Source organism: Ascaphus truei, chromosome 8, assembly GCF_040206685.1.
Source record: "Ascaphus truei isolate aAscTru1 chromosome 8, aAscTru1.hap1, whole genome shotgun sequence".
NCBI lineage: Eukaryota > Metazoa > Chordata > Amphibia > Anura > Ascaphidae > Ascaphus > Ascaphus truei.
This window is the reverse complement of record NC_134490.1, coordinates 40,286,085-40,299,142: the sequence shown is the minus strand read 5'-3', so window position 1 is coordinate 40,299,142 and position 13,058 is coordinate 40,286,085. Positions and strand designations below refer to the sequence as shown.

Genomic DNA, 13,058 nt, shown 5'->3' with positions numbered 1-13,058 from the left:
CTGTGAGTTTTATCCGTGTGTGGCATTTGCCAGCCATTTCAGGGTATTATACTCATTTGCATATCTATCAACCCTTTTGTATATGTCTCCTCCTGCCTCTCATTATCTCTGTATATTCTTCAAGCCGCACTGAGTATCCTCACAACCCGGTTTGTGCTCCGCCAATTACATTATATATATTTTTACCATCTTATGGTCGTTTGTCCCACTTGAACCTATACTCTTTTTTTTTTGTCGCATGTGTGACAGGCCCACTATAAGAGGAACCCTTGATAATGTAACACTACTCTTATAAAAATATCTCACAGCCCTGATGTGACCCTTCCTATGGAGATACCTCTTTTTTATGAGTACCCCCTTTCAAAGAACATCTTCCCACAAACCCAGCATCCTTTTTTCTATAGGAGGAACACCTAAGAACACCCTCCTTATAAGAATATCTCCATAAAGTCCCCACCATGTCACTGTCTATGGTGGTAATGCTTCTACAAGAAAATCTCTTTATAAGCAAATCATATAGCTCTTGAATTTCTATTAGAATACCTCAGAGGTTGGATTGCAATTTGAACACACGAAGTCCCAATGTAGAGAAATTAAGTCCCAGCTCACCTGAGTGAGATGCTCTGTATACTATGGATCTCCACTTTCTTCTTCAGGACCTCCTTGATCTGCCCCTTCTCAGGTCCCTTCTTCACCTTCTCACGCCCAATCAGGTAAAGGTATTTGGGACTGAGTATGAGATCCCTCTTTATAGTCTGGTAGAGGAAAAGATTCCTTTTAGATGCAGATAAGAAGATGGACCATGGTACCATATTTAAGCTGTACTACAACTGTCTTATCCTACCACCTACTTCTATTGCAATCTACCTACCCATCCTCCTTAACACTATTCCACCTACTGTATCTATCTGCACACATGCGTCACCATGACATCACCAGTTATCTCAATATTTGTCGACCTATTATCAACTTCTCTTATTCATTTACCTACCCACTTTGTACACTGCACTACCTATCTATCTACTTTTTTCCGGAGTTCTGTGTCCAGTTCTGGAGGACTCCTCTCCAGAAAGCCAGCTGAGATACTACTCTACCTGTCTAACTACATCTTTTATTAAGTACCATTTCCACTGCTGCAGGGCACATTTCCAGTAATCCATAAAATCAAGATAGTACCTCAAACATTCAGTCGCAATTGTTAAAGGACACAAGGGTTGACACGAAATAACTCTATCAGTTGAACCATCAACTGCATTTGTTGATGAATATGAGCTCTTTGTATTAGATCCTGTACTGTGAATCATCATGCGTATTAGTTAATGGATATGAGTGCAATTACCTTGAACCGTCGGTCGTATTTGTTAACGGAGTCGGCAAAGTCTATCCTTTCCCGTCTGATCATGAACTGCCGAAGCTCCGGCTTGTCCTCCATGCCCAGGTAATCTCCCACAAAGTTGCGATTGATGCTGTTACTCCGGCGCTCCTTGAAGCCGTACAGGATGTGGGAGGCTGGGAGTGAGAAGAGGTCATGAACAAGGGTATACATATCAAAATGAACAGCCCAAGGCTCATCTTGACATGGCTATACTATATACAATTAGTTTATGGTCAAGGTTTTGGCCAAACCACCAAGATTATGGTCAATGCATAGTGTTCTTGGCAAGCTAACAAGACTTTGGTCAGCTCAATAAGGATGACACAGCAAAGCTCTGGTTGACTCGACCAGGATTTAGCCAACCCAAGAGAATGCTGATGAATTCACCAAGGATTTGATAAATCCAACAAAGACCTGGTTTACTCACTTAAGTCAACCCAGAGAGGCTGTAGTCATCAACGGGAAGCATGTGCTTATTAAAAAAAATTCCACTCAGTTAGCTATTAGCTATTCAACCAATGACTGATGATCTATATAATATGGTTCTTCCTGGTTCTTTGCAGCAGGAAGGTGAGGAAGAGAAGATACTATAGGTCATATAGTCAGATAAGTGTATGGAACTACAATACGGCAACCAAGAGGTTGCCTTTCTCTGGCAGTGGGCCACGGACCTTTTGATCAGTGTGTTCTTTAAGCTAAAAATCACTAAAAGGCCAGTACATACAAATTACAATCCATGAGATATTAAACTTAGTCCAAGTTTGGAGGTCAGTTGAGAGAGTCTTCAATAAACAGGGGTAGTTGGCTTTATATAGGGAGGTGTAATCCTTTGTTATGTGCACTCCAAAGTATTTTATTGCATAATGCTGCCATTTAAAGTCAAAATTAAGTTCGATTAGCTTAGTCGTTTCTTTTTTTAAGGTTGATGCTGAGAGCCTCAGACTTATTATTAATAATCTTAAAGCCTCAGAGTTTGTTGAACTGACCAAGATCGTTAAATAAATTGGGGAGGGAGATCAGAGACTAGAGAATGTGAGAATAATATAATCGGCAAAAGAGCCAGCTTATATTGTTGATGACCAACCTGTATACCTGAGATATTTACATTGCTCTGAATATGGGCCGCCAGTAGCTCCACACAAAGAACAAATATAAGGGGGGAGAGATAACAACCTTAATTTGGATCTGTTTAGATGGGATACCTCGACAACTCACCCAAGCTGTGGTGTCATTATAGAGACCACATTGCTTTGAAAAACTCTCCCCCTCCCCCCCCAAATGCTTTCGGGGTCTTGTACATGTAGACCCAATCTATATGGTCAAAAGCCTTTTCTGCGTTGAGGCTGAGCAGCAGTGAGGGAGTGACTATTCTTTGATTATGGGCTGTCAGAGCCACAATGGCCCGAATGTTGTCCATCACCTGTCATCTCAGAATGAACCCCACCTGCTCTGTGTGAATAAGGGATGGAAGGACTTGTATAAGTCTTTTAGCTAATATTTTGGAAAATATTTTAATGTCCAAATTGATAAATGAGATTGGGCGATCACTCCCGCAGCTCGTCGGGTCCTTACCCACATTGTGGATTAAGGAGATAGAAGCATAGAAGCTTGCAGCACGTTGGGGTGGAGGGAAGAGTCTGTTAAGATTGAGTTGAACAGATTCAACAAGTGGGGAGAGAGGATTTTGGCAATTTTTAAATAAAAAATAGTGGTGAAACCGTTTGGGCTGAGGGCTTTAGACCTTTTAAGATTTTTAATGACCAGTTGTAGCTCCGCCGGGTTGATTTGTGTGGTTGAGTATTTATTTTTGTGAGGTAGATAGCCTCGGGAGGTCAACTGAGGTGAGATATGTATTTAATCGCCCTCTACAATGAGAGTCATGGAGGACCTTTTTTCCATTGTACAATTTAGTGTAAAATTTGTGGCATTCATTCAGGATTGGGTCTGGATTGGACGTTAAGGAACCCAACTGCTGTCTAATTGATTGGATGCCAATTACTGGTTGTTTGTTTCTTAGTTTGGCAGCTAGAAGGCCATATGCTTAATTGGCTTTTACAAAAAATGTCCTTTTCACCCACCTCATTAACTGCTCAGCTCTCGATGCAAGAATAATATTGACCTCCGATTGTGCTTCTTTTAAGGTTTCCAGAGTTGTATCAGACTGGGTCTTTTTGTGGATTGAAGAGAGGGATTCTATTTTGTATTGAAGGCGCGTAATTATCATTAGTCTCTCAGTCATGAGTCTCTCTCTCTTTCTACCTGAGTCTATCGCTATAATTCTTTCTCTTATTGTAGCCATATGTGCTTCCCATAGTACCGACAGGGAGACTACAATTCCAAAGCTAACTTGAGAAAAGGATTCTAGCTCTTGTTCAATAACTTTGACTACCTCAGGGAGTTTTAACAGCGACTTGTTCAGTCTCCAATTTGGACCAGGAACCCTGATATCTAGATTAGATAATTTCTACTGGAGCGTGGTCAGACCATGAGATACAGTGGATTTTAGAGCTTTGGATTCGGGGGAGCATTCTGGAGCTCACAAAAATATAATCCAGTCTTGAATAGGACTGGTGGGGGTTAGAATAAAAAGTATAATCCCTTGTCTGGCGGTGGAGTTCTCTCCAACTGTCCGCTAATTATAGGGATTCTAGTCATTTTTTGATGACTTCTGGACGTCTTGTAGTGCTAGGAGGGAGACCAGGGGTGCCCGACCTATTCATGGCCACGTCCAAGGCTAGATTGAAGTCGCCTCCTAATATAATTTGGCCTTCTGCTATACTCCCCAGGATAGCAAAAAAAGGAGTTGAAGAAATTGGAGCTATTTTTCGTTTGGAGTGTGTACATTTGCAAAGGTCACATCTCTACCCAACAGTTCACCCACCACAATCAGAAAGGGACCATCTCTGTCGGATCTCTTATGTTTAAGCTTAAAGGGGATCTTCTTATTTATGAATATCACCCCTCCTCTCTTTTTTCTGGGGCGTAGGAAAAGAACAGTCCCTGTAGGCTCTGCAAGGTACTTTGAGGTGTCAGAGATCTTAAAGTGGGTTTCTTGGAGGAGAACATCTCAACCTTTCTTTTTTTAAATCAGTCATAGCCTTACGCCTTTTCTTTGGACGGTTAAACCCTTTCACTTTTTGAGAGATTATTCTAAGGGTCATTATAAGGCAGTAGTGGAGCTATGGAACCCTTTATTACGAGGCTTTTGTCTGGTTGGGCTGGCATTTAGCAGTAGTCTGTTTGGTGTGTAGGTACTGGGGAAGGGCGGGCGGGGGGAGTAGGGATTTAAGGGTGGTAGAAATGAGAAGGCTGGGGTGGTATTGTATATGGAGTGGGGGAGAAAAAAAGCGGGGTTGCAAGTGCGTAAGTGCCTATTCTGGCGCAAGACGTGCGGGAATATGCTGTGCGAACCTGGCATTACAGCACCATATCCCATCTCTGGGCATATATTAAAAGTTTTAATGTTGTGCAGTGTTTGGATGCCTGTATAAGCAGGATAAATGTATGGATTCTGAGGTTAAACAACTCTCTATGCTTCATGGGAATAAAGATTTGGCTGAGCTAATGGGCTCTTGCAGGTACCATGATGGTGATGCTTATCTGGTGTTTGTGACTTCAAAGATTCAAGGGTGGAGTTACAGATGACTGTCAGGGTACGCTCCTACAGATCATGTTATGATCTGGGATTGTAGCACAGATTAAAAAGGAGTTGAGTATAAAGATTAAATGTGTGAGGTTCACAAATAGGATTCATCTTGTGAAAACACTTGAATGCGTATCACATTTTCTCGTAATGATCCTATTATAAGGCATCTGGAGAACCTGTTCACAAGGTCTGATTTGGTAATGTATACGTTTTCTGGGATCGGGATTTTGTTAAATGTTTAAATTTTTATTGGAACAAGGGAATTGAGGACTCCTTAGGAGTACTGTGTAAGCACTAAAGGTCGCACTAAAAATAATCCTGGTGGTGGCGGTGGAAATTGGGGTGTTGTGTTAATATTTTTGGAGTGTGTGCACATCATACTGCCCTACAGGGAGGTGAGAGATAATTGGGGGGGGGGGGGGGGGGGTAGTTTTTTGTTAACCTCTATCACACACATGTCTACGTAAACGAGCGTGTATGTGACAGATTTGTTTGGTAAGAATATGATCCAGAGGATGGGGTGCTCATTCCTCTTACCCTCCTCTCTCATCTGTTCATACTTCCTTCTAGCAATGTATCGTCTCCAAGCTTTCTGGATGGTCCTGGCAAAAGTGTCAAACTTTCTCTCCCGCATTTCCTCCAGTAAGAAAAGCTGGAATGGGGAGAGATACACGTGTAAGGTCAGAGGCAGTGCACACTAAATATAGAAGATACAGTATGAGTTGTGGAAGAGCAGTACTGAAGATTATCAGCTAATTATAACCACAGGTTGTTAAAGACAGTCTATTCCTTGCACCCCATGGTGACATATACAAAAGGGACTTATGCCCTATTGCAGCGGTGCGCAAACTGGGGGGCGCGCCCCCCAGGGGGGTGGGAGAATATGTAGGGGGGGCACGGGCGGTTACAGAGGCTCCTCACTCTTTGAGGCGTGAGGCTCTGTAACTCACTTACCTACTGCCAGCTGGGTCTTCGGTGGCGCATCACCATGGCAACGCGGCATTCAATGATGTTGTGGGGTCATGTTACATCATGCATCGCCATGGCAACGCGCGTCAAATGACGTGGTGGGGTCACGTGACGTCATATGACCCGCGACGTCATTTGACGCCAAGCCATCGGGATAGGGGGGCGTGAACGCTGCGGCTCCCACTACAGGGTTTCACTGTGACAACATGCAACAAAAATGTTCAAGTCCCCTTATGCAGAATTCAAATAAACTTAAATATTAAAAAAAACTTCATAGCGCTCTACTTACGAATCTTGTATTTTATTGGTGAACAGTCCGAGAGTTCAATGTTTCAGGTCCATCTCTGCATCGGGACTTGAACATTTTTTTTTATTACGTTTCGGTGTTGGCTGTACTCTTTGGTCCTTTTTGCCCCATGAGAACTATCTAAGGCTACACGTTTCACTACAGATTTACACTGTGACAACAGACAGAAGGGATTTATGGCCCATTGAGTTTGTCCTTCTCCCTGGAGAGTGACACAACGCAGACAGTTGGGATGAATAGCCTGTCCAGTCTGATCCTCCCACTGCAGCATGACATATGCAGATGTAACTTTTTGTCTCACTCAACTGCTCCCCCCATCCCAAGAAGATGACATAAAGCATCTCGCTATACACCGTCCCGACTCTTGCGTTCTACTCAAGGATGTCTTCTGTTTAGCCACTTTGTATCTAAAGCCCTCTTCCGCTTAAAACTTTCTCACTCACTGTCCCACACCTCTGGAATGCCCTTCCCCTCAATATCTGACTAGCACTCTCTCTATCCACCTTTAAGACCCCTTGCGATTCATTTACCAGAACACCCTTCTACTGTCTCGGTATGTTCTTCCTACGCACCACTTAGATTGTAAGCTCTTTGGGGCAAGGACTCCTTTTTTCTAATGTTACTTTTATGTCTCAAGTGCTTATTCCCATTATGTGTTATATTATTATGTCCTGTGTATCACTGCTGTAAAGCGCTATGTACAAAAAAGGGGCTATGTAAATAAAGATATACATTAATAATGGATGAATAACCCATTTGGATTCCCACCACACAGTGACCGTAACAGGAGGTATTCCAAGAACCTACCGATTCGGGATTCTTGACAAACACCTTGGATCTGCCCATCTGGTACTGATCTGAATCCATGTTCACCGACTTCAAGAGATGCTGCACCCCCTGACGAACATCTCCTGTCCATCTCGGCCATGTTTCCTTGGTTAGAATGGCATACCTGTCAAGGATAGAGATGAAGAGCTTAGCCTCCCATGATCTCGGCATATCTCCAACTAGTATCTCTTGGGCATTATACATGACAGAAGAGTTGATGGAGAGGTCCATATTGGCCCAGCATTGTATAAACCTGCTCTTCTGTTTTTTTAACATCTCACCTTTGCATGAACTTATTAAACACTCTCCGATAGGCAAATCCAGCCCTGCGCACGCGAATGTTCTCCTTCAGGCCCAGATACTCCACTTGGTGTTTGGCTCTGGAATATAGAGGGTTGGTACCACTGAGTGCAGATTAAACTAGATCTAACCTCAATGCAGAAAGAGAGAGAGAAAGAGAGAGATCCCTCTGCTCACATGCAGCTCCTGACCTGCTCTCTTCCCAGTCTTTAGGCTTTTTGGTCTCGTTCGGCTTGATGCATCGGATGTAGTGAGGAGTGCATTTCATCAGAGTGCTAACAAGGTCATTGGCTTGTTTCTGCAGAGAAGAACAGGACAGAGGGGATCAGGGTGAACTCTGTCCCTTTAACTTTCAGGTGTGACAGGTATTTGAAGGTGCAGCCCCCACCCCCCAATAATGACCTATCTTGAAAGCAAACTCAGTCAGAGATCCTTTATGGCAGATTACCAAACTGATCTTTATTTTTTATTAAAGGCCTCACATCACTTACTCCACCTTAGCAGACTTCAATGAGATTTATCAGGAAAGCTGTCTTATCCTGAATTTCTCTGATAAGGTTTGTTGAAGTCCAGTGATATCAATAAGTAGGAGGGGCTTAGTAGCAATATTAACTTAGGCTTTGGGCTCATTTTTGAGGAAAAAGAAAGTTTAAAAAACTATAGATGTTAAAACAGTACAGTATGGGGAGGAAACGTATTTATGTATATATACAATATATACGTGTATTACTAATGTGAAGCGCTATGTACACTAATGGCGCTATATAAATAAAGCAACAGGAAAGATGATCCAGGGCTCCACGGATTTATAGCAAAAGATTTTTGCTAAAAACCCGTGGAGCCCTGGATCATCTTCCCTGTTGCTGTATACTTGGATTGCTGCAGATAGGCCATCCTTGAACCAGGAGCTCCGGCATTGTGCGCAAGTATCGCATTTTTTGCATTTATTTGCACTGTTTTGGTGTGCTACATACCCACATACCTTTGCTATATAAATAAAGACATACATATATACATGTAACCAGCCATTCAAACAGAAATGGAATGAATTGTCCTACCCCGCAGAAGCTCGTAGCAAGTCCTAGCTAGGGTGGGGGGGGGGGGGAGAGGGAGAGTGATTTTAGGCTAAACTATAAACAGCAATGTTCATTAGGTAATTCGAAACAACTAAAGGGAAGCCAACTATCTCAAGCATTGAGGGTAGTTGGCCAGCAAGGCCACAAGCCAAGAGAGCTAACAACTACAATGGGAGGTGTAAGAGGGAATATTGTAAGTAGATGGGACCTGGAGTGAATAGGCCCTTGCCACAGCTCAATAAAGAATGATAGCCGATTTCCAATCCACAGGATACGTATCTACTCAGCAACCCTAAAGACTGAGCCCCTGGACAGCCTGGCCCAGGACTGGACAGACCAAGTGAAAGCTGTTTTCTTTACCGACTGTTCAATAAATTCCCAGTTTGTTAAGGTGGAGTCGGCTCCCAGGTCAGAATCTACAGTTAGAAGCCTAATCATCTTGTGGTGTTGCTCTGACCGCTGGACCACATCTGCACCGTAGGTCTATATTTATATAAATATACATGTATATTTCACATTATATAAATGTTACTTATAGACATATGATCCCAGCTCTTGGGAGCCCAAAGTTGCAGAGATATTTAATTTTAAACAGGCTAGACATAAAAAAAAATACACAATGGCTTCCTACTGGGTGACCCAACATCAATGTTTGTGGGGTCACCCAAGTTGTGGATCCCACTGTTCATGTCACAGTGTCACTCTATTAGGAGGGACTTGTGTCACCTTGCAATAGACGGACTTGATCGGGCACAGGTCTCTCATGTTTGTGTTACTATATCACCCTGGGGGATTGGAATAGATAAGGTGGAGGTACCTTAATTTTGCTGACTGATGTGGTTGGGCGACTTTTCTTGTCTGAATCCAGTTTTTCTGGGAAGAGACTCTGAATGAACTGGCTAGAAAGAGAAAGAAAAGAGTGAGAATGTTAATCAGAAAAAAAGGGAGCGAACGAATGAGAAGGGTAAAGAGTGAGAGCAATGCAGAGAGAAAGAAAACGAGAAAGAAAGGAAGACAGTGAGGAAGAAAAAAAAAGAATAGAGGGGAAGACTCGCAGAGAAGGATGGAGAGAGGGGAAGACACAGAAAAGGTGAGAGGATAGTAGAGAGAGTGAGATAAGTGTAGAGAGCGAGAGAGAGAGAAAGAGTGAGACATGCAGAGAGAAAGAGAAAGAAGGGTATAGAGATGGGAAGACACAGAGAGAAGTGACTCAATTACCTAAGAGAGGGCTAAAAGCAGACAGAAAGAGAAAAAGGAAGAGAGGAGAGAATGAAGAATGATACAGAGGAAGGGAATGAGTGATTGAAGAGACTGATAAAAACAGAGGAAAAAAGATGGAGAGAATGAGAGAGGGGGATAAGGTGAGAGAAAGGGGGTGAGTTTTTGAAGAGATAGTGTTAAATCTATATATTAAGAAAGAGAGGAAGAGGATGAGTAAGTGAAAAGAAGGATAGAGAGAAAGAGAAAAAGATGTAAAGACAAAAGACAAAGGAAACAGAGAGGAGTGAAAAGATATACATTAAGAGAGAGAGGGAAGTTCTGGAGAGAGGAGGAAAGTACAGTATGTTCCCTGCTCCCGCTCCCTCTTACTATTCACTGCTCTGCATCAGCTCAATGAGGTCAATGAACAGGACATCTCTATTCCGCTCACAGAAGCCATCCACCGCGTAAGAGACCTGTGGGAGGCAGAGGAGGGAGAGAAATATGAGAGAGAAGAGGGAGATGAACAAATGAGGGAGGGAGAGGAGAGAGTGGGAGAGTAGAGGAGGGAAAAAGGAGAAGAGGAAGTCAGGGTGAGGTGTGCGGGGGTCAATTCTGTCTATCTGCCTGTCTGTCAATCTCTGTATATACCTGTCTTCCTCTATACTCTATCTCTCTTTACCACTATATCCCTCTGCTTCTTTTCCTTCTTTAACTCTGTCTTTCTTCTTATATCCCTCCAATTACCTCTCTGTGACTCCTCTCTCTTCTACACACTATATAGTGGTGCCACATACCTTTCCTGCATAGTGGTGAATGACAAAGCCCGAGTTCCAGTTGTTGAAGTGTTCATGGGTCCCCACGGCGGCCTGGAGCTTCTGTAAGAGGGTCTGGTCGGCTCCTCCACCCGTAGCGTGCATTGTGGCACAAACATCATCCAACACACTCATGATGCCTGGGGGATTCTGGGAGAACAGGAAGGGTTCTGGGAGTTACAGGTTGGTACATGCACTCACACTAATCATATACACACGTTCTGTCCCATAAAGGTATCCCACAACCCATAAACATATTCCTCATATAATGACATCCTATATCACAATGATATATATCATATTCCTTGTCCTATGAATATACAAATGGATTGGCCATAGACTCCATTTGTCATTGCGCCACGCTGTGGTAGGAGAACAGATTGACTGGCTATTGGTCCTTTCTGTCACTGTGTCACCCTGCAATAGGAGTGACAGTCTCCATGCCCCTAAACCTCTTTCCCTTCTGCCAGTATAGCTGCGTTGTTGTGTGACATCACGTACCAGCTTGTTCTCGATGAGGTCACACACCACCTTGTTATTGAAATACTCAATGGGGGTCCACTTTATGCCTTCAGTCACATACTCTTCCTGGAGAAAAATAACAGGGTTAGTTTAAGATACTTACAGCATTACACACTGAGCCTGAGGGACCAACAATGCATTGCATCTCCCGCATCTAACAGGTTAATATAACTCTTCTGCTAAATAGAAGTCACAGTTTTTATCTTGTACCGAATATGAAGTGGATTATGCTATGACAGACTTACTACCAGCATTGCAGTGGGTAATTTGACCCCATCACTCTGCACCAGCATTACCCAGAATGCCTTCTGGAACCCTTAGCTATGGCAACTGCCAATCCCCCATAATGCCTTGCATACCTAATTACTCTTGCATGTTGCCAGTAATGCATTCCACTGCTGTTACCCATAATGTCTTGAATAAAGCGTATGAGGAGGTACCGTGCCTTAACATTGCCCATAATGCGTTGCATGGACCTCATTGATGTTGCTGGGACTGACACCTTACCTGCTCGGCCTTTAGCGTCAGCTCGATGAAGATCTGCTGCAGCTTCTCATTCACAAAGTTAATACAGAATTGTTCAAAGCCATTTTTCTAAGAGCAAGAGAGGTTAGGAAGTGGTTACATAAAGATGTGTCACTGTCACCTATCTGTGACAACCTCCTGATGGCAACCTTTGAACTGAAGCCATTTGATTGACATACTGAGAGGCAATTATTGGTACATGTCACTGGGTTGTAGGGCTGCCATCAAATAATGATTCCCTCTTTAGGACCAAACTCCTTTAATGTAGAAACGGTTTCATCATTGAAAGGCAGTATCATTCATTAAAGGGCAGTCTCAGTCATTGGAGGGCAGTCTCAGTCACTGGAGGGCAGTCTAAGTCACTGGAGGGCAGTCTCATTCATTGGAGGGCAGTTTGACTGACTCATTAAAAAGCAGTCTTCTTCAAAGGGACTCACTCACTGGAAGGCATTCTCACTCACTGGAAGGCATTCTCACTCACTGGAAGGCATTCTTACTCACTGGAAGGCATTCTCACTCACTGGAAGGCAATCTCACTCACTGGAAGGCAGTTAAACTCACTGGAAGGCATTCTCACTCACTGGAAGGCAGTTAAACTCAATGGAAGGCATTATCACTCACTGGAAGGTATTCTCACTCACTGGAAGGCATTTTTACTCACTGGAAACCATTCTTACTCACTGGAAGGCATTCTCACTCACTGGAAGACAATCTCACTCACTGGAAGGCAATCTCACTCACTGGAAGGCATTTTTACTCACTGGAAGGCATTCTCACTCACTGGAAGGTATTCTCACTCACTGGAAGGCATTCTCAGTCACTGGAAGGCAGTTAAACTCAATGGAAGACCGTCAATCTCAATGGAAAACCGTCAATCTCAATGGAAAACAGTCTCAATCACTGGAAGGTAGTATCTCTCTCTTTTGGGAATGGATTTTAGGGGATCCAGATATGAGCTTCTGTTACCATAATGATACAACATACCTGGAATATTTCAAATCCGTATATATCCAGCACCCCAATGCTGTATTCCTCATGGGGTTTCCGCACGGCCTTGTTAATCGACTGATGAAACAAAATCAGAAGACCCTAATTTATGAGCATAATGATGCCAATAATCCCATTTAAAGCAGACAATGAGAACTGATGGAGAGAGGGGAGTGAAGGATGCAGAGAGTGCAGAAGGGGAGGGGGCGAGAGGTGCAGGACGATGACAACCCCAAAACAGTGTTGTGTAATCAAAAGGATATTTCCCCCCTGAAATATATCAACCCCTTTCAAGGATAGAGGGGCCACAGATGTGTTATGGGCTTTGTTACTGAAGGGGTTAACTGAAACCCATATATCACTGACCTTTTGTAGTGGACTTTCGTCTCTGCTCCCTGTGCTCTCTCACAACAACTGTCCTGATACTCTGTCACTATCCCCTTTGGTCCTCTCACAGTGACCGTCCCTTTCTCTGCCACTACCTCTTCTACTTTCATATCATACTTTT

At 43.3% G+C, this 13,058-nt stretch overlaps 1 protein-coding gene across 1 annotated transcript in view; it reads right to left on the bottom strand.

The window, feature by feature from the left end:
* Window positions 1-13,058, bottom strand: part of MYO1F (myosin IF) — a 74,364-nt gene that overhangs the window by 17,678 nt on the left and 43,628 nt on the right. Inside the window, exons 11-22 of the mRNA XM_075611593.1 lie at window positions 12,548-12,628; window positions 11,546-11,632; window positions 11,018-11,104; window positions 10,499-10,666; window positions 10,092-10,177; window positions 9,319-9,400; window positions 7,617-7,723; window positions 7,407-7,505; window positions 7,105-7,249; window positions 5,559-5,673; window positions 1,340-1,509; window positions 610-755 (exon numbers count right to left, since the gene is read on the bottom strand). Of these exons, the coding sequence (XP_075467708.1) occupies window positions 610-755; window positions 1,340-1,509; window positions 5,559-5,673; window positions 7,105-7,249; window positions 7,407-7,505; window positions 7,617-7,723; window positions 9,319-9,400; window positions 10,092-10,177; window positions 10,499-10,666; window positions 11,018-11,104; window positions 11,546-11,632; window positions 12,548-12,628 (1,373 nt within the window). The remainder of the gene's footprint in view (window positions 1-609; window positions 756-1,339; window positions 1,510-5,558; window positions 5,674-7,104; window positions 7,250-7,406; window positions 7,506-7,616; window positions 7,724-9,318; window positions 9,401-10,091; window positions 10,178-10,498; window positions 10,667-11,017; window positions 11,105-11,545; window positions 11,633-12,547; window positions 12,629-13,058) is intronic.